The sequence below is a fragment of the Antennarius striatus genome, chromosome 5, assembly GCF_040054535.1.
Source record: "Antennarius striatus isolate MH-2024 chromosome 5, ASM4005453v1, whole genome shotgun sequence".
NCBI lineage: Eukaryota > Metazoa > Chordata > Actinopteri > Lophiiformes > Antennariidae > Antennarius > Antennarius striatus.
Genome location: NC_090780.1, coordinates 10,510,672 through 10,532,334, shown reverse-complemented (window position 1 = coordinate 10,532,334; position 21,663 = coordinate 10,510,672). Strand labels below are relative to the sequence as shown.

At 40.5% G+C, this 21,663-nt stretch overlaps 1 protein-coding gene across 2 annotated transcripts in view; it reads right to left on the bottom strand.

Annotated features, from left to right (window-relative positions):
• Positions 1–2,417: 2,417 nt before the first annotated feature.
• cacna2d2a (calcium channel, voltage-dependent, alpha 2/delta subunit 2a) overlaps positions 2,418–21,663 on the bottom strand; it is a 153,406-nt gene continuing 134,160 nt past the window's right edge. The window contains exons 13-39 of one of the 2 annotated variants that reach the window (XM_068316404.1): positions 21,356–21,434; positions 18,829–18,878; positions 16,946–17,035; positions 16,389–16,457; positions 15,657–15,731; positions 15,494–15,568; positions 15,300–15,371; positions 15,115–15,186; positions 14,932–14,993; positions 11,694–11,770; positions 10,602–10,616; positions 8,516–8,576; positions 7,707–7,804; positions 7,084–7,174; positions 6,929–6,991; positions 6,690–6,793; positions 6,480–6,578; positions 6,265–6,356; positions 6,134–6,181; positions 5,945–6,016; positions 5,708–5,860; positions 5,501–5,553; positions 5,311–5,366; positions 4,499–4,622; positions 4,037–4,146; positions 3,741–3,823; positions 2,418–3,324 (exon numbers count right to left, since the gene is read on the bottom strand). In XM_068316404.1, the coding sequence (XP_068172505.1) occupies positions 3,202–3,324; positions 3,741–3,823; positions 4,037–4,146; positions 4,499–4,622; positions 5,311–5,366; positions 5,501–5,553; positions 5,708–5,860; positions 5,945–6,016; positions 6,134–6,181; positions 6,265–6,356; positions 6,480–6,578; positions 6,690–6,793; positions 6,929–6,991; positions 7,084–7,174; positions 7,707–7,804; positions 8,516–8,576; positions 10,602–10,616; positions 11,694–11,770; positions 14,932–14,993; positions 15,115–15,186; positions 15,300–15,371; positions 15,494–15,568; positions 15,657–15,731; positions 16,389–16,457; positions 16,946–17,035; positions 18,829–18,878; positions 21,356–21,434 (2,166 nt within the window). In that variant the 3' untranslated portion in view covers positions 2,418–3,201. The remainder of the gene's footprint in view (positions 3,325–3,740; positions 3,824–4,036; positions 4,147–4,498; positions 4,623–5,310; positions 5,367–5,500; positions 5,554–5,707; positions 5,861–5,944; positions 6,017–6,133; positions 6,182–6,264; positions 6,357–6,479; positions 6,579–6,689; positions 6,794–6,928; positions 6,992–7,083; positions 7,175–7,706; positions 7,805–8,515; positions 8,577–10,601; positions 10,617–11,693; positions 11,771–14,931; positions 14,994–15,114; positions 15,187–15,299; positions 15,372–15,493; positions 15,569–15,656; positions 15,732–16,388; positions 16,458–16,945; positions 17,036–18,828; positions 18,879–21,355; positions 21,435–21,663) is intronic. The other variant, XM_068316405.1, reaches the window with a different exon arrangement.

The following is a 21,663-nucleotide window of genomic DNA, read 5'->3' as shown; positions in this document are numbered from 1 at the left end:
AGCAAGGGTTTGGAGGGGGCTTTATGAAAACCGTCTCCTATCTATTGTAGGGGTGGTCATAAAGCTGACATCTCCATTTCTCCCCAAGCTGTTCAAATTTTCTAGTTTTTCTTTATTTTTTTGGCAAAAGTAAATTTGTCAAACCACAGTAATTAGTGTGTCCTCTTAGAAGACTTTTTCCAACAGGATGCACACACAGACACTACATGATTTCTCCCTGACCTTCAATTTGACAGGCCCGTGCTGCTATGTGGAGACCCACTCCCTGAGCTTGCCTCTGACATTCCACCCATTAACCCCTTAACACCCCACCCCACTGGAAAAAAAAAAAAACACTTAGGAAGTGACGTCCTTGGCTAGCTTCTGCCTGGTGCTTGACATCTCCCTGCTGGGTATGAAGAAGTGTCTTTACATGTAGATTAAAGGTGAATAACATTTCAAGTGAAGGTGCAAAATTTTAAGCCTACTTGTTTAGTTTGTGTGTGAGAGTGTGTACTTATAGACCTAGGAAGAGAGGAAGTTGCAGGGGTTACATTTCCACAGGCACGTGTAGCGCTCATTTACAGATGGGGGAAATTAGGATATACAGACAGAATCAAGGGCAGAGGACAGAGACAAACAAAAGCCAGACAAGACTGCATTCTGTTGATGCTCCACACAAGAAGAAGCCCAATTCATTTTCTAACAGTCTTGTTTGGATTGATCTGAAGCTGTTTTGCAGTTACTGCGTCTGTGTTTGTCACATCAAATAGTCCCAACAACTGTACAGAGTGTGTAGATAATGTTCAAATTATGGTGTGAGTTATCACACGTGAGCAATACTGTGTGGGTTTGAATTTGAACATTGAAGGTCAGAGGTGTTTCAAAAGTAAAGACTGCTTTCAAACACATAATTGAACACGGATCAATCAATAATGAATCATTCCGAACGTAGAGCTCACTATAATAATTGCAGAACACCAAGAAGATCTAGGGACGGTGAGTACCTTGTGCGATATCAGAGCTCCACACTGTGTAACACTAAGGCATTTAGAGTCTTCGTTGCATCTGAAGCAGAAAACACTGATGACCTACACATTCCTTCAGACACCCCTGCTCCCTTTGATTAATATGTAGCCAGACTGATCGTTAAAGTTGGATTACTTCTGTTTCTCCCTTTTTTTTTTTCTCCACAAAAATGATGGATCTTGTCCATAGCAATATAACAGAAAAAAACAAAACAGCATTGACACAACTGTCTCGCCTCATACACTCCACAGCTCATCTAAAAGACATTCCCTTTTGAGGGTTTTTAATGCAAACTACACACATTTATCACACGCAAACACATACAATTCAGGCAGATCTAGAGCAGTCAGGTGGCCCTAAAGATGCTCTATGGCCACTTAAGTCACTGTATACTGATAGTGTATCATAGCTCTATACATGGCTTTGTAAAGGAACAGTATAGTAACTTCATATGAGAGCAGTCAGGCATGGCCAAGAGGGTAAATTCATTAAGCTAGAGCTGGTCAGGCTCTGTTTAAAGCTACGTCTATAGCCGACAGATTCAGTCTCACAAGCAGCTGCGCCAACCACAGCTTCAAAGATGGATGCTTTATAAAGGTACTATACAGTAGCTCTACTCTTATACAGCCGATGTGGTCCAAAACAAAGTGCATCAAGGCACTATGAAACAGAGTGGCTCCTAAACATGGGAGTCTAAATGACTTTTCACACATCATAAGAGTCATATGATATACTGTGATGGATTACAAACAGACTACTTGTACAGTACATGATCACCATATTTAGTTGCCTCTTCTGCACTTTTGTTGGGAATGTTGATAAGCCCCTATCCCCCAGCAGCGCATGGTTCTGAGGTTTGAGGAGCATTCATCAAAGGAAATGCGATTCCCTTCACCCCAAAAAGAAAAATGAAAAGAATTCACCTGGAACTGTGAGGCCGTCATGAGGCAGAGATTCAGGTACATCAATGGTGTGAACTGACTTAAAGAGCAAATGCAAGCTAGAAGTGTTAGTAGAGGTTATGGGAGAAGCCTCGTGAGGATTGGCAGAGGTGAGCTTTCACATCAGAGAGCACAGGGGTTTCTTGTTTTTTAATATCAACCCAAAGTGGAGGTCAGAATGGTCGATTGATTCTTAACAAGAACACTACACAACATCAACAATGCTCCAGTAACCGGACACTGATTCGTACTTTGCAGCTGTCATTAGTATGTAAATCAGATAGCACTATCTTTAGAATAGTAAATATAGGAGAGAAATTCCAGAAATGTGATTATGTAATTACAATAATCCCCAGTGGACATCTCTTAAAATATTAATCTGCAATTTGGCGCTGCGCACACTGAATCAGCATTCTGTTTTGGAGTTTCTTCTCTTCCTCTCATGGTTTATCCTAAATCTAAATCAGGAGCCATTTCCTCTTCATGTTTTGGCTATAAAAATAAGACCACATGAAAGTCTATCTCATTTTGGCAAGTAGATATAGTGCATAAATTAACTCACGTCTTTTAAGGTTAACAACTTACAACTTCCTTTTCAAATGAAAGACTAAATATACTGTAATGTTTGGAATACTCATCACTTCAGCAGGTTGTATTTGACATTTTGTATACGCCACAGTTATTTTTTCTGTTATTTTCTTCTATGGTGTCTATAACTAGTTGAATGGTCCACAGCCTCATATGAGAGGCGAATGGCAGAGTGGTGAGACTCTGACATAGAGGAAAAATAGAGGACAAGGAGCCCCATGGTCTGCCTGACAGAAGCAAAGGTGTACAGACAACCACTCTTCCCAGTCTGTTATGAGGCAGGAGGTCTCTGACTAGGATATATACCTGTCCTCCTTTTCCTGGCTTCTCTGGATGATGAGGGAGTGAGATGGTCATGGGTTGGGAGTTCATTTTCTATTTTCTGACGTTGCTTCTCATGATTCAGATGGTCCTGCACCATATACTCTGGCAGATGATGGTTGACTTGCTAAGGACACAAACATCTGGCTGTTGCCTCTAAGCGACAGAAACTGAATCGAGATGGGTTGCACGGCACTCAGGTCTTCCAGCTTGCAGTGATGAGAAGTCCCAGTGTTACCTAAGATTATATTGAGGGGAGGGCTTGGGGACACAGAGGTGGAGGGTTTAAACTTTGAGAAATAAACATGAGTGCTACAAGGAGGATAGGTGGTGGAACATGGAATTAATGTAGTAGAGGCTGGACTTGGGGGTTGACAACTGTATAAAGCAGAAGTAGCTGAATGAGCAGTAAGACGTGGAGGCAAGGACGAAGAGAGTGGCCTCGTCCGCAGTCTGACGTGTTCTCCTGCAGACAGGAAAACAGAGCTTTAATACACATATGATATGATACTGAATACTAGCCAGATAGAGAGAGGGAGAGAGAGACAGAGAGAAAGGGAATGAGACCAGAAGCAATGGGATACTGCTCAATTGGCTCTTAAAAATGTAAAACCAAACTAGTATAATTGTAATAAGCCCAAAAGCCTGTCTGGGACGTCTTTCTGGAGCTTCTACTGAATGATGAACACCACCATCAATATAAGATTCCAGAGTGTCCTCGTTTACAGAGTAAACAGAGTCAATTTTTGATTACAATTTGCTTAGAAACATTAGTAAATCAAACATCCATCATTTACACAATCCTGCAAAAAAGGCTAATATTTGGGAGACAGCCTAAATATTCTGTTGATTTGCATTACTGACAGATTTTTGAAGTCTTACAGAGTTATTGTAGTCAAAGCAGGTAGAGGGTCCTTTTCGATAGCGTGCAGTAGCCATTTCTTCACATGGATTATCCTCCTTGTCTGAAAAAGTCACTCAATTAAGGATAATCAAAGTCTGAATTAATGAAAATGAAACAATTATTAATCATTCATAATTGTTGATGAATCATACAATCAAGACAAAAGAAATCTTGAGATGAATGTAAAACATGTTTCCAGAGGTGCATTTAACACAGATAGAGTATTTGTGTGTTTTCCTCTCGACCAGCTGGTGCACGGTTAGTAAAAGGATACACTCCTCTTCCTCCTGGGACAACGCCTCGATCTCGCAGGTGTTGCACGGCAGCTTCTCCGCAACCACAAACAGCAAGTTGGTGTTGTTTAGCCTCTTGGCATGAATCAGCCTGCAGAGAGAGACAATCCCGTCAACAACCCTTCTCTGCTTGCTTTTACATCACAACCTCATTTGCTAATGGATCAGCAAGATTCATGAGGGTGTTATAGGGCTCATTTAGTCAATGATGTGTCCGTTTAAAAGTGATGCAGTTTAATCCTCAGCGGATTTTATTAGCTCTGACAGAAAGATGAATGTCTTGTTAAATGTGTCTCTGTCACATTATGATTCTTGTGTGTGTGTGTGTGTGTGTGTGTGTGTGTGTGTGTGTGTGTGTGTGTGTGTGTGTGTGTGTGTGTGTGTGTGTGTGTGTGTGTGTGTGTGTGTGTGTGTATTAACTTATGTGCATTTTGTCCACAGACCTGGAACAGTTACCGCAGTCTTGCAGTATGTTGTAGGAACTGCTGAGATTACTTAAGTAATATTGGGTCTGGATCATCACGCAACTGCGCTCTTTGGAGTCAAACCCTTCTGCATTCACCTCATCTGTAACATCACCAGAGCAAAATTATACAAGAGCAACACTTTAGTTAGACTGATTTAGATGATCTAAAAGCATGACTACTAAGAAGTATGTCAAAATAAAAGCTCAAATCTTTCAAAAAACTCTCAAAATCAGTTATTTATGTAGCTGGAAAAGTGTGACTGATTGCATTCCCTCATTCCCAGATACATAAATTTAGTTGTTCTGCCCGTCCACCCAAGTTTTTTAGATATATAACTCACTCAGTCTGTCTTTTCTTTTAATAGTCTGCTCCATGTGAGACTCTGCCCTCTTTTATGTATAATATCTGCCTTATTACCTGTGGTTAAACTCTTGAACTGTACAAAAATGCCTTTGCGTCTACAATTGAGTCATTTACACTGAATGTAAGGATTCTGATACTATTATGATTTTTCGTTTGATCCCTTGGCATGTTGAACTTTTATCTCTCAAAATGTCATCATTTTAGTTCTGGTTAGTGTTGTAGATAGACTTTTGGTGCTCAATACACCTTCACCATTCAATGCTATATATACTGAATTTAACAGACATGAGAATCCTTTCGAACTGATCGTCTGTGTCTGATGAGAGTCTTTACCAAACATTTGTATTCTTTTCTGCCATTTAAACTTTACAAGAACATATGAAGAACATCATGATAACATTGACTATAATCTTGTTTTCATCCACCTGTGATGAAAGAATTGTGAAAGGCCAGTCCGTATATAAACTGTTGGAACACGGACCTGTGGAGACAGGAAGTGAGAGTAAGATGAGGCAAAGTAATAATGCAAGTGAATGAATCTTACAGTGGAATTGAACATAAGGAGTCTCATCAATCTGTTACGATACAGTATGTTGCTTCCTGATAGACTCTTACCATGCAGCTGCTGATGTCCACCATGCCACATTTACAAAATCAGCAATTGTAGGCTGCAGATGAAAAAATAAAGGAAAAAAATGAGAACGATACAAGCATGTTATCGTCTACTATGAATACAGTGCACTATAATCTAGTATACTACTCTATTGTAATATAGTTTGTCTTTCCAGTGATGAGACGTTAGGGTGGTGATGAAGTTCTTACGACAAACACTCCTCTGGGTGCAGCTCCAGCTTCACTGTTAGGCAATCGTTCACACACAGACTGATAGTCAAACGACTGCTTGCGGTTGTAGAAGGAGTTGTTATAGAGGGCGTGCATCAAGTAGGGATCGACATCACTGAAAAACATTCCCACCTGGGGAAAATAAGGAACCATGGTAAAGCTGACTGGGCAGATTAGTGAGAAATGAAGCTGTGAAAATGTATTCATTAAGTTCACCTTGTTCCAGTCCTCCTTCTGATTGGACATGATTAAGAATCCACCATCGTCTATTAAATAACACAGAAGATCCTGCACAGAGAGGCAAAGATGGGCTGTTAATTGAATGCCAAGTGGGAAACGGTGCAGAGCTATGATGAAGCAGATTGAGCTGAATATAGAAAGCTCATTTGGAAAACAAATACTTACATCACTGTTGGCTTCACAGTCCATTTCACAACCCCTGTTTGGACCACACTGTGAGAATAAAAAGGAACACATCAGACTTCCTGTAAGTTTGTAAATATGATTTATAATGTGTATTTTACAAATTTTACTACCGTATTTGAGGAATGACGGCTGTCTGTGTGGTTGCTGGCAAGAATCTTAAACTTATCTGTCCAGGCTTCAAGGTCAAGTTTCACTCCAACCACTGGGAAACCAGGAGAAGTCAGGAGAACAGATTCATTCACAAAAATTCAATCAAAGAAATATCTGCAAAGACATGTGTAATTATCTGCCCTTTGCGCATTATCATAATGATCAGTGTACCTACCTGCGGGTTTGATGGTCTTCCCTCCTACTGTGATCTCCACAGCCGTGCTGACCAGAACTCCTATGGTATCGTTCTCTGGGTTCAGCAGCTCGTCCCTGGCTTAAAGATGGAAACAAACAGAAACAAACCAGGTTCACATCAGAAACAAGGAGTCACAACCCATTAGACCCACATTGAGATGTATAACTCAAGACCAAGAGCACAAGTCACCTGTTCGATATGGAGCCCTGAAGATGTAGCCCTTGTTGTCAAGACTGCGACGGTAATAGCTGGCATTAAAGGGCTCAGGGTCTTCCTCCCAGGTCTCTGAAGCCCTAAGATTAAGGCACACAAACATCAGAGCAGTAAATCATGGATGAACAAGTCCTCTAATGAACTGTTTATGACACGACTCATGTCAAAGTGAAAAAAAAATATTTAAGAACAAACCAGCCACGGCGAGCACTTACTTGTTAGGAAACACTCTTGTTATGCCTCCGTCTGTTGCAGCAAACACAGCCAGGAAACCGTAGCTAAATGTAGAAAAGAGAGAAATCAAATGTAAATCTGAGTCAGAATGATGTTAAATGATGGCGTTCCCCCAGGGCTGGTTAACCTCACTCACGTGTTCAAGTCTTTATTCTTCCACACTTTCTCCACCAGCTGCCTGATGATTCCAGTATCCAGAATCAAGTTATGAAGGAGCAGATTATCACCTGGACAAAATTAACAGAACACATACTTTTTTAAGCACTCTGCCAATAACACAAAAAAGTATAAAAGACTCCCCCTCCCCCTTTAGGTTTTCCTCTTTGTGATTGTCCTGTTGCCTTTATCATCTCCCTTTATCTTCCTGTTTACAATTTTCTCCAAGTGTATTAAGTCAGTGTTGATCCTCCTGCTCACCACTGAGGATCTTCAGGTCTTGTGTTTATATCTCCCCGTCTCTTCTCTGTTCTTTAGGTTTCTATGTGCAGGTAGTTTTTTTTTTTCTTTTCAGTTTTGAACTCTTGGATTGTCCCTGTCTTCATCTTCTGTCTTGAATTATTTTGGATTCTTGGATCCAGTGTTTAGGATTTTGTTTTCTCACTTTGAAGACTTCGTCATTAGCCAATGGGCAATAAGCTTGAGGGCTGTTATTTGACACTGAACTGGAATTTCTCTCATGATGTAACTTCAAACACTTCACAATTAAAGATTATCTTGGCTTCAAATTCTTACTTTGATTGTGTCAGAAATGAAACTTACATTGTTTGGAGTCCGGCGTCACCTTCTCCATGAGCGCAATGAAGTTGAGTAGGAACTCAGTGTTGTTGTTGGACAGTTCTAGATCATTGCAGTACTCCCTGAGGAAAAGACAAAGCATGTCAGAAAAACAAATTCAGGGAAGGAAGGTGAATGCAGACAGCTTGTAATGGCTTTCTTATTCATCCTCTATGGACAGCCACACAGCATGCAGGAAATGCTGTTATCGTGTCCAAAATTCACATTTTAAACATCAAGTTAAGATAACTATCACTCAAACAACATGTGGCAATGTATCACAGTGAAAGAATGATTTCATTAGTGTGGTTCAGAATTCACGCTGCAGATGAATGACTGATGATAACAAAACAGCACATGCAAAGAGGAAGTTAATAATTTTTTCTATTTCCATATTTATATTTGATTCTTTTTATCACTTATTCTCATGATGAATTAAACTACTTAAACAGACTGATGACCCATAAATGAATGAAATAAGAAGCAACATACAGTACAAAGATTATTTGATGTGGCGTTCATGCTTTATGTTAAAGTGAACAAATGGGGATAGATATAAAAGAAAAGCAATAATGGGGTTTCAAAGAAAACACACACACACACACACACACACACACACACACACACACACACACACACACACACGCACACAAACACGCAGACACACCAAATTGCAAAATGAATGAATAAATGAAACCAACTACTTCCACACACAAGGAAAAATCAAGATCACACACAGGACAAAGGACCAATCAGTGATAGCCATGAACATTGCACAGCACACATAGGGCTACCTGGGAGCAATGAATACATGTCCTTCAGACTCAAAACTGTTTGGCAGCAGTGATTCAAAATCTGCAACAGAAAGGGGAAGATTATCCGGGAAGAGCAGTGGGGAGAGCAGTGGGGAGTTGTGGGTAAACAGCAGCTGTTCTTCAGAGGTGTGGGGACGCAGGAGGGAGTTTACCATAGCAACACTGAGGTATTATGAGAACACGTTAGCCAATATGGTGCCTCAAACACAACCTGACTCTCGATGGACAACTGTTTTTTTTTTTCACAAGCACCCACACCTGATCCTTCTTATCTTTTTGTTCATCACTTTGACAACATTTTCCAAATCCTTTGAGGTTTTCTCTAACATATTTTGGATGTCTGAGAACTGACTTGCAAGACAAGGTGTGCCAAGAAGGAAGTTCTCAGACAGATGAGACACAGTGAGTGCTTTCAGTTCAGGCAGGCATCAACATGGCCAACAACTGCAAGGGGGAGGTGGGTGAAGGTCCTGATGGAAGTTGTCACCCCTCAGACTGGCAGTAGGTGGGCTCAGAGAGACACATAATCAGAGGAAATGCATTGCATTGTGAAGGGCATGTCAAAGGGCAACTTTATTTCATCCATCACAGACCAAACAGAAGACAATATCAGCCATCGTTAAAACCTCAACATGTGAGTCTGCCATGAAGCCAACGTATGATTTTGTCATTAAGCCATGACCTGTAGGTGTGTACAAGCAGAGGAGAATAAAACGGTTCACTTTATAAGTAGAATAGAGTGCCCAGGTAGTTTTCCGCCCACAATGCCGTGCACATCCGGGGTCCTATTTAATGAGGAAGGGTTGAGCCATGCCTCTGTCTGTCTGCAGGGTGAGGAGGGAGGGAGACAAGCTGATGGAGACAGGGAGTACAGAGGGACAACACAGGAGTCAGGCACAGCACCAAGTGGCACCCTGAAACCTGACGACATGGACGACCTGAGACAGCTCAGCACCAAAGCTGCAACGTCACCGACTAAACATGATAATAAGGCTGCTAACACCCTTAAATGCAATTCAGTATGCAGAGGTACAATTACATTAAAATATGACCACGGTGATCTATTTACTAAAAATAAAGAGCAGCATGTGCTCCTGTACCATTACAGCCAAGGATTGTAAACTGATTGTTTTGTGGGTTTAACATCAAGTATGACAAACAACTTCCATTGTTCAAAGTTACAGTGGAGCCAAACATGTTGTAGGTATTTTGATGGAAATTTAAGTTAAATTATAAATTTAATTAATGAATTTAAACAACTATAGTAAACATATCAGTATCTGGAGGCCTACTGTGAGAATTACTTAAGACATTTCTCTACTACTGACAGACAGATAGACGGACAGACAGACAGACAGACAGACAGACAGATACAGTAGATAGATAGATAGATAGATAGATAGATAGATAGATAGATAGATAGATAGATAGATAGATAGATAGATAGATAGATAGATAGATAGATAGATAGATAGATAGATAGATAGAATTCAAAAGAAAATAAATGGAGAAGAAAAGTTGAAACGTAGAAGGGAGAAAAGGTTAAAAAAGAGAAGAAAAAAGGAGAGACAAAGAAAGAGAGGAGGCAGACACAACCCATTTAGAGCCACCCACAGAAGATAAAGACTCAGGAAGAGGGACAAAAACAACTTTAACAGAGAATACTATTATCTGCATGGTGTCTTTCTACGTAGTAGGTATTTTTAGTTTATTCTTTTTGTTTGTTTGCTTGTTTATTTTGCATCTGGAGCAAAAGATATGTGAGGAAGAGATTGAGGATGTGGACCAGAGGAGTCATTGTGAGAGATGTGGGATCTGAGCTGCAGCAAGAGGGTGAAGAAGAGAAAAGGGGATAATACGAGGAAGAGGAGGAGGGGGAAGAGGAAAAAGAAGGAAAGTGGAGGGGGTCCTGAAGGCAAGACGGGCTGAGACAGAGGCAAGCAGGCTGGGACTGGTGAGGGTGGGAGGGGGTCAGCAGAAACAGGTTCAGGACAAGAGGTGTGGGAAGGAGGCAGCGGTAAGGAGTAGGAAGTATAGGGAATGTGGACCAATAGAGTATACTTGCCCTTGGAGTTTGGAACTTTGTGGATCCATCAGAGAAGGAGAGAGCAAAAAAAGAAACAGGGGATTGGGTGGGAAGGGGGGGGTCACAGACAATATTTTATTCAATTACTGTTTGAATAAAAATATTGTTTTCTTAAAAGAATAGAAAAGAAATTGCAGTCAAACGAGACGAGAGAAAAAGAAATGAAGAGCAAACATCGTATTTGCAACATGGCAACGGAAAACCAACTGAATCAAGAAAACCTGGGAAATCCAGGAAAGTAAAACAAAACAAAGACAAACCCATTAACTGTGATTGATAACCAAGGTCAATTAAAAAATAAATGAAACAGGAAAAGAGGGGAGTAACTTGTCTGGATAAAGAAAGAATGAGAGAGACAACAGTGTGTCCTTCAAGACCCACATAAACCCAAACTCCCACATTTGTCAAACCCTTATCCCGGGCCGTGTGGGAGTTTATATACAGAATGATTCCAAAGCTGAGAAATGTCTCACACAATTCAACAAAAAAATACAAATAAATTTAAAAAAAAAAATCACACACATAAAAGGAACATTCTCAAAAGCATAAAACTTATAAGAGTGAAAAGCATGCATGTTTTCACAGTTTTCCAGAACATCAAATACTTTGAACACGAATGCTTCAGAATCATTTCTTGGTGGAGAAGAGGCGAGAGCATTTGGCAAAAAAAATAATAGCACAAAGGTCACCATTATTTTCACCTGAATAACACAGTCAAACCACAGCTTTCACCTTTCTGTCAGTTCAGTTATTTTTTTCTTCAGCTGGTGTGAAGAAAAAACATCACCATTGTACAGCACAGCATGGAGACACGAGGGTATAGGGAGCAGTAGAGGAGTTGGGGGCTTGGGTATGACCCTGCCTATCAGAGGGCGTAGAGAAGGGGGAGAAGGCGGGGCAGTGTGGCGCGGGGCAGGTGATTCCACACCTGGAGACACCCTGTGATGATGTCGGAGACCCGGAACAGCGGACCAAGTAAAAGTAAAAGATCATATTTGGGAGAGAGAGAAAGAGGAAGAGAGAGAGCGAAAGAGAGAGCACAAAGGATGCTGGGTATCCCTGGGTACTTACACTGCACCTGAAGTATCTGGTCACTCAGGTTGGCCTTGATGTGGTTCTCACTGTATGTGGGCAGTACCAACCCTAGACTGAGGTAACGGCAGACAGAGACAGTCAGGATCTTAAATACACACAGAGGAAATCTAACACACACACACAGAGATGCAGTCAAACACGACCAGTACTGTAATATCTATGAAACTTTCCGGATTAAAGTTTCCTCAAGTGACTTTATTACTTCTTGTAATTTGATCCCATTATACCGTACAGCGTATTTAAACAACAGGAGGTTTCAAAGTATTCTAAAACTTGATTTCTTCATTTATTTCTTTATTTCTTCTTTATTTGGGGCGCACGAAGCAGGAGCTGCCCACCACTCTACCTCCCTCTGCATGCGTACAGGCCCCCTGTTGTGTGTTTGTTTGTTCAGGGCCTGTACACACTAACATATGCATGTGATTCGATTTGACTAAGAGTGTGCTCTTAATTTCCCTTCGGGATTACTAAAGTATACAAAACTAAGAAAAAAGAAAAGAAAAAAGATGCCCTGTGTGTTCACACACAATCCGACTCTACTTTTTTGAAGTCATACCATCTCATACAGAGACAGTTAAATACCTCAAGTAGACATGATGGAAATGATGTGAAAGCTGTGAAGATGCAAAAATTCAATTTTGCTGAATCATTGTGTGAGCTTGAAAAATTTGGACTTGGCGGCATGTTCAAATTTCAATGGGACGTTTAACCACACCAAATACAAAACAGCAACTCTATTTCTTTGAGCACGGCTGATGAAAGAAAAGGTATTGGTATTCTTCTTGTTGGGGGTTTGTGAGAGAAACATCACTGCAAGAAATGATCTTGCACTGATGTTTGTGTAAGTAAAGTGAGAAGAAAATTCCTTGTGCATTCAATATGAGAGGAAAAAAAGGCATGGTGAATGGAAAAAAACAACAAGCAAACAACAACCAATGCAGTCACCGACTGCAACATCCCACGACACCCCTGAATTTAAAATTTTACAATGAACTACTTGCATAGGTCAAAGATCAAAGCTAGTGCTCTGACCTATTTTCATAGATCAAAGCAGTAGCTTTGATCTATAGTCTTACACTGGCCTTCTCCTTTGTCTTTCTATCTAATCCAGTTCCTGAGTGTACAAAAGTTAAAATTTGTCCTTGACCTAATTTTCTATAGGTCAAGGTTATCATCTCATTTTCATCCCCTTTGCCGCCAAAGTAATTTTCTTTTTTGTTTCATCTTTCTATCTGCAACGGTTGCGAAGATATGTGGTGGACATTCGAACGGATGGACGGACGGACGAACGGACAAACGGACGAACACACAAATGCTGACAATCACAATACATCACCGCTTTGAAGCGGGATGTAACTGCTGTACACACATTGTAGTAGTTTGAAGGAGGAATCACTAATTCTTTCTATTATCATATAATGTTGACTTGATAACATTAAAGGCCGGCCGAAGTGCCGATGTTATATCTACCATTAATGTTATCGTACTGGCCTGTTACAAGTACAAGAGTTTCTCTATTTGATGGATGAGTGTTTCTTGTGTTTCATGTGTGTTTTGGTTGAAAAAAAAAATCAGCTCCAACATCAAACCAGCTGTTAGATGATGCTGCTGAGGTTTTTGTTGGTTCTTTGAACACAACCATCCATCTGAATCAATAATGTTTACAAGTGAGCAGAAATCTTAATAGACTAAAACTCACCAAATCACACCAAAACAAACTAGATACAGCTAGATACAGAGTGCTGAAAGTAACACTTTGCGTTTCTGAATATCCTGATAAGTTTCTTGTTATTGATGGAAAGAAAGGAGGCGTCATTTAATTGTATGGGAATAGAGGCTGACACATCATACACCCACTGGTGAGCGCTGAAGACGGACGTTCAAGGAGGGAACTTCAAAAGAGATCAGTGGATTTTTAAGACAAGTCCAGCTAGGCTTCAAGTCAGATAGTTAGAATAAACGTCTGGCCAATCATCAATCGCACTTTTCAGCAGTGAGGTCGGTCTGTGATTTGTTCAGCAAAGCGACATGCATGATATTAACAACACATCACAGATTACAAGAGGTGGCCATCAAAGCTGAGCAGGACATGAAATATGAGGGTGATTGCAGGTAGACATAGTGTTGACAGTGTACCAAAACAGTAGATTCAAGAAAACAGCCTATGACTGCACCTTTCATATGTCAATCATCATTCAATCTTGTGAACAAAGAATATTGATCTCACCATCTCTGTTCTAATCTATGTTTAAGTCAAATAAAACACCTTCATACATGTTTCAAATAATGCAGAAATGCTGCTTTGTACTATATAATAATTCAATAATTGTAGTTTGATCCACATATGCTTTATGATACTATTTATTTTTCTACCATAGCCATAAATTAAAGAGAAGACAGAAACATCCCATCTCTTCATCTGTGGTGCCATACAAAGCTAAAATATAACTCAGTAAGAGGATTAATTGGAACAGATGGAGAATCAGGCTGTGACAGTACCAGGTTCAGAGTGAGTCACAGCTACAGCCGACTATCTATAATATTGTATAAGCTAAGTCACGCTGCAAGAAGCATCTGAACAAAGTATCATATGCTGCACTAATTATTAAATAGAGGATGAATGAGAGAACACAGCTTTGGATGTCCGGTTGACTGTTAGAAGCCACAGAAGTAACACACCGTGATTGTTGGATACACTGGAATTTCCCTTTGAGTTGAATATTAATAGAATCGTACAGAGAAAGCTTCACATGGAGTCAGCCAGAACAAGGCACGCTGCCAGTAGATGTAATAAAAACAAACACATTTGTTGGACTACTGAATATCATAAACTGTAATTTGCAAAGTGTTGCCTGAAGGAAATGTTATTTTGATGCAACTTCAAATGTTGAACAATGCTTTGAGATGAATAAAAAAATGCATTTAATTTGTGTTCAGAAACCTTCTGAACATTTTGAGGGAAAAGAACAATTTTTTTCATTGAAGTGGCTGGATAAAATATTTAATAATTCAATCACAAGTCTAATAAGCAAGTTAAATCAGTCCTGAATGTGTGATAGCAGCAGGCGCAGCTAACAAACACAGCTGGTTGATCAATAAAATCTGAGACTAACGCTGGTCAGATCAAAAGTATCTAGGCTGGACTTCACTCACAGTTCAAGTTGTGCAATCTGTCCTCTGAGGTCGTGAGATGCCCGTTTAATTTCAAACCTACCTGTAATCCGTTCCCTCCACCGGGGTCCATGTGTACGTCCGCATGGCCTCATCAATGTACCTCTGTTATGATAAAGACCCGTCATCAGCACATGTCTCAATATACTCAGAAATTTGAAATCATTACGACAACAGGTTTGTGTTCCTCGGGATCTTGATTGAGTCTCATATATTGATGACTTGCCTCATCAACTGACTTAATGAGCGTCTTGATTTTCCTTTGCCCTGATTTGCCATCAATCATCAGTCGACGGATCTGAAAAGAGAACCATAAGGAGAAATATGGATATATTAGAAAGTGACAAAACGATTATAGACTGAAAACACAAGTTGACAATAACAACAATGCTTCGGAGGGGTTGATTTTACCTCCTCCTTGTTACTGTCTTCCAATTCTGCATCTAGGAAGTCCAGAGTGACAGGCTCTCTGAAGTTAATGATCTGAAGCAAGAGGAAGAGGGAGAGTATCACTCAGAAACAACAGAATAATGTCCTCATTTAGCTTTTGAATCAGAAGTGTGGAAACCCATCAATATCAGGGTGGCATTTATAGTTGGACCTACTTTGGGCCGCAGATTGGGATGCAGCAACACATAGCCATTTGGATCAATGGCAAACGTGTAGCCATTGGCTCCGAGCTGTGCAGAAAAATGTAATGACAATATAACTCAATATCCATCAATATGAAAATCTGTAAGTGTAACGCTGTGAGGACTGCGTGCTCACCCTGTATGTAGGCGTCTTCTTTTTGATTTCATGAATCGCGATATCTACACCCATGACTCCGAGAATGAGCTGGTTCTGCAGAGAGAACGCACAAGGTACATATTTATATTTCATCCAAAAATGGCAACAGCCCCAGAGGATCACAAACAGCTGATAGCTGCTCTGTGAGATTATGAAGAACATCTCCATGCCATCTTTGACTTTATATGATTAGACGCAATTTTAGAGTCTATTTTAAATTGAGTCGGTTTGCAGAAAGCATCGCTCTTTCAACTCTGTTTGATAAGCCCAGAGTAAACACTCTGATCATGGATACGGTAAGGAGGATGTGCCTTCCGATAAAAGAAGACACTACAGATGGTTGTGATGTCTCGTGTCACCTCAGGGGGGAGGTGTTGTCAAGAAGAGCAGCTGCTGGGTGGACTTCATTATAAAATGACTGATGACAGTCAACAGCAACAAAGAGACAACAGAAAACCTGACAACCTCCAGCTGCAGCTCCAGGCTCTATTTGAATACAAGTTCAGCATTAGCTGCATGAATGAGGAGACTTAGATAATGATAAATAAAAAGTCCTCATTTCACAGAGTATACTAAGGTCAAACTGGAGGATGTGGAAGTGAAGACTTTTTAAAAACTCCATGTAATGTGTAGTCCCGCAACCCGATTCTGGATAAGTGGTGGAGGATGGATGGATGGATGGATGGATGGATGGTAATGTGTAGTTTTTACCTGAGAGCTGTCAGAATCAGCAGTGAGGTTGAAAACAGGCATTGTCCCAGTGATGACAAGACCCAAACCCTGATAAAACACATTAGATTTCCAATAAATGCAAAATACATAACAGCATTAGGGGCCATTCTAACCACGTGTCAAATTTCACAGAATTCTTCTTCTTCTCCTTTCAGCTTTTTCCTTCAGGGGTCGCCACAGTGAACCAGTTGCCTCCATCTAACCCTGTCTTCTGCATCCTCTTCTCTCACACCAACTACTTTCATGTCCTCTTTCACTACATCCATAAACCTCCTCTTTGGTCTTCCTCTAGGCCTCCTGCCTGGCAGTTCAAAACTCAGCATCCTTCTACCAATATATTCACTATCTCTCCTCTGGACATGTCCAAACCATCTCAGTCAAATTTAGCTGAATTCCGTCCAACAATTTTTGTTGAGATGTGAATGGACTACACCCCATTATGTATTCTTATAGAGAATTAGACAGTTTGTGAATTACTTTGTAGAAAAGTAATTCTACATTAATGACATAAAATGCCTCTTTGAATTATCTCTCACCAGAGCATCCTGGTAGACGTTTGTCCACTGCACCTGCTTGGCTTTATACCCAGCCAGCACCATTGGACGACCCAGGACATCCAAGTATTCCTGCAGCAGCAAAATCACATTAGCATGACAGTTGACAATAAACACATATGATTAAACAGACATTTAGTTTACTGTCCAGGTGTTAAAAGCAGAAAGCTGGAGGAAGCCAACATCCATCTCTGCCTCCTCTCTGTCACCACAAAAGCCAGTGGGCCACCAGCAGCAGCATCCTGGTCCTGCTGAGCCATAAAGCCTCTAGTCCTGATACACGCAAGGCCGTTTTTTATCATTATGAAGTAGCTATTAAAAACACATTATGAGTGTCAGTGGCACAATGTGCAAGCAGTCCGTTCTCCCAGAGGCTCTGCTGTCATTGCCGACACTGTGAGAATGTCCCACAGTGATGGTGAATGGAGGTAAGGGGTTAAGTCTACTAGTGATACATCAAATTCTTGTCTGCTCTCAAGAGCCTCCTCTTAAATAGCTTGGATTATTTTTGAATGCCCTTTTTATTCTTGCCATTTTGGAGATGAAGATTGTTAAAATTATTGAGTGAGTGACCCACAAAGCTTGCCGGGGGTGGGTCAGGCATATTGTGAGTCTTTTGTGTCCTATTATAAAAGCCAGGGACAGTAGAATTATACACTACTAAAAGGACCTTTGGAAACTTCTAACAACAAAAATCCTTAATTTTTACTTTTGGTCATCATATAGCCTAAATGTCTATCTTCATGTAAGAACATAAAATATTCGAAAAATTGGGATTAGGATTAATGGAGATGCAGAAGCTCTGTAAGATCTGATTCTAAAAATGTGAACCGTTTTCACAAGATGACAAATATCCATGCATTTTGCAAAGAGAGGGGAAACAGAATGATATCTGACCCATGAACTTGTCCTTGATAGACAATAGGACCCCCTGTATAAGCATAAAGCTATTTCAGTATTACTCTTTTGACCCCTTGCTTTTCCATCGCCTGAACAGTGAGGTGCTGACAGGCGTAACCTATTCTATTATTAGCTCAATAAAAGTCTCGTTTATCGCGCCACAGGGAGATATTCCATCAGGACAATGACAGCAAGACCTTTTCACGGGATGCAGGAGAAATTTTCCGCATAGCTGGAACAATCTAGGAAACATAAAAAGTCAGCATCTGGAGATCTCTGATCCAGAGGAACCAGAGACATATAGACTCCAGAGGCACCCCTGCATATTGATTAAATGCTATTGTGTCCTTGGGTAACATAACAACAATCTCATCAGTAACTTTAGTCAAAATGCAAACATCCTCATTAAAGTTCGGCCTTTTCTTGCAGTTCCACTGAGATCACATACAAAAGGAATCCAGAATGGATGTATCAAATCATGACCATGATTTGGTGAAAATTATTTTAAATATGACCCGTTCTTCTTACATAATTGCGTGACTCAGAATGTTATGAATAATAACATTTTTGCCATCTGTGACCAATCTTTCACTTGAACGCTGCCATCTTATTCAAGTGAGACTACATGATGAGTGTGTGATGTTGAAGGGAAGGTAAGATTAAATAATGTGTCTTCTGGGCATATATGGAGAGCCATAGTCACAGCTTTAGAAAACCTATTACCGTAAGTAACAGTTCCAGAATATAAATATGCCAGAGTTAATGGAACAGCTGACACTAAATTATGTGGCTTGATCGCTCACCTGGGCACCGGATGGTGGTGGAGGTTATGATGTGGGGGATGGAATACGGGTAGGAAAAAGGAAGGAGTGGGGGATAAAGTGGAGAACATTTCTATAGAAGGAATAATTCAAGGGCCATGCAGAATAAGGTGGTTTCATTGTGTTTATATTCATTTGCCTCACCTGGGTGTTGATTCTGATGGCTCCGATCGATGGAATTTCAAAGTAGTAACCTGTAGATTAAAAAGGAAGATCAACAAATTACTAAAGTAAATACTGCAGATGTCACATTGTGTCTGCAGTACATGTCTAGAGTTAAGCAGTCGCAGCGTGCACAAGAGTGATCCATTTCCAGACTGGAATATAATCTCCATGAATGCTATTAGCAGCACGTAACGCTATCATCTCTGGCCGATGATGTGCCAAACAGGCACGGCTTGTGTCGCCGCTGACCTCCACACTACAATGCAAACACAGATACTCATTGAGAATGCTGAGCCTCAGGCGCTGCTGCTGATTAGGAATGGAGGAGAGAGACTGACTGGGTCAATAACCACAGCGCTCCCCAAGTTATTAAAGTCATGAGTGTTTATACAAAGAGCTGCAAAATGGAGACAACGCCCCCAGAATGTTAAGTGGCCTCTCTCATTATTTTCATACATTATGTGCTTGGCCAGAGAGGGTTTTTTAAAACATTTTTGTCAAGATCTGTCTTCTCTGTATCACTCATTAGCACACATCATTAGGTGCATGCAGACCTTATGCTCATATGTTCACATCTCTAGACACTTCTAACAGTGGGCCAGAGAAGTGACGACTATCTACTGTTGGGCAGAGCTCAAGGTGAGGTGAAGACAGAAAAATATGCACAGTATCATTAAACCTAGGACTGTGACGCTGATCTGCTGGGCAACAACCAAGGGCATTAATTTAAAGCCTCTTTTCATTGTGGAATAAAACGTCTCTGTATGGCAGGAAGGCTGTTTCCTTCAAAGTTATCTCTGTATCCATACACTATGGTAGTTTATTACTGTCTACATGAAATCAATGTTTTGAACTTTAAGTAATTTGACTTTACTTATATGACCCCTTTCTCATCTGATTGACCACTCAGAGTCCTTAAATACACAGGAAACAAGCATTTCCTTGTTCACACACTCATTTTGTGTCGCCTGCTTATCAGATAAATCTCACACCAATGGAGCAGACATAGGGAACAAACTGGAACTCTTTATCTTGTTAAATTACATTTCAACACATAGAGAGAAGCCGGGGATCGAAGCACCGACCTCCTGATAAGTGAATGGGGCTCTAACACCTGAGTCAACCAGATAAGTTAATATTCTGAACATAAACTGTGTATATACAGTAATCCTTCATGTATGAGTAAGAATTTACTTTCACAGTATTTAGACCAGCATGCACTCCTTTCTCTTTATAATGTTTCTCTATCAGTTCTATAAAGAGAAGAACCAACAGAACAAATTTCCTTTTGTTATTTTTTTGGTAGCTTTTAAATTTACTTTAACTTAATTTAATTCTGACATGACTACCATGACTTTATGAGAACATTAGATTTCTATCTATAGTTTGTAAGCAGTATGGCTTTATGATGCAATGCAGAACATCTTACTTGTTACTTCTATTGTTTTCACTTTTTTAAAGCAAACTCATTTGGATACTCCAAATCTCCTTGGGAGCGTAGAAAAATGCCTTCATTGTCTTCAGAGTCACAGTGAGGTAACTTCTTTCTTAAGACGGCACTAAAAACTCAGTTGAGACAGCAGCCAGCATCTAGTTTTTACTTGTATGTGTTCCTGTCATTGGTCAAGTGTGCGAAGGTCACAGGTGATGGGTATGTGGGAGTGTTATGGAGCTGGTTCTGTTGAAGTGAGATACCAGCGAGTAAAAATGACTGAAGACATGAGAGGACAGCTCTATGGTTGCTGCTGTGTCAACACTGTTGTCTTTTGCTGACATAGGCTTTAGTAGCATGGTAATCATTACACTCGCAAACAACGAAGAGCATGTTGGCACAGAGGAGTAATCCTGGACTTTCCCCAGACTGACAGTGAGATGGCACAGTAATCATCCTGCTACCAGACTCCTGACAATTAATAACAACTTCTGGGAGATACTCCTAAAGCACTTTGCTCTACTGGAAACGAGCTAATCAGAAGCAGCAGTTAGCCAAGGCTTAATACAGACTACAGAAGAACTTATGAAGGAGCAGCTTAAGATAAACTGAAACACTGAGAAACAATATTAAATCAAGCCACGAAAGAAAAAGAATAGAAGCCGATCTGTGTTAGGACAGGGCTGAAAGAGCAGAGTCACAACGAGCTGGGGGAAAGTAGCTGACAGGAAGAGGACAATCTAGATTGTTGGACCATCTACCAGTCAGGTTTGTCTCTTTACCGGGTTTTTTCTATGTTACTGGTGTCATTATTTTATTATTTACACAAGGGTTACAACCCTAACCCCAACCCTAACCTGAATGAATTCTTTTCTGGCGTAAAGCATCAGACGGGTTTCACCTCTGAGCACAGCAGCATCACTGATAGGCGTGGTCAGAGGTGCACTTTGCTGAACCTGTAACTAAAACTGTGATGTCATAGGGTGCTAGACTACACTAGACCTCGCAGAACCTCCAATTCTCATTTACATTGCACATTAAAGCAGACAGCAATCACCGATGGGAACGACGTACCTTTATTGGCGCACGCTATCCACTGCAGAGGGGTGACATCATAATTATGCTGGCCAACAGAGAAGGTGAAAACACGAACCTGGGGAGGGAAAGAACAAATCATAGGCAGTCCATGCAACACCGCACAACTTCTTTCTGGATGTAAATGAGATTACTGTCATATGACAACTGAAATGCACTCAAGTATGATTAGATTAGCCACCCAGTCAACTCACACAACTGTCTCCAACTCAGGCCTGGGGTAAAAGAGTTGTCAAACTGCAGATTATTCTTTTATGACAGCTATTATTATGAAGGAGGCAAACAGA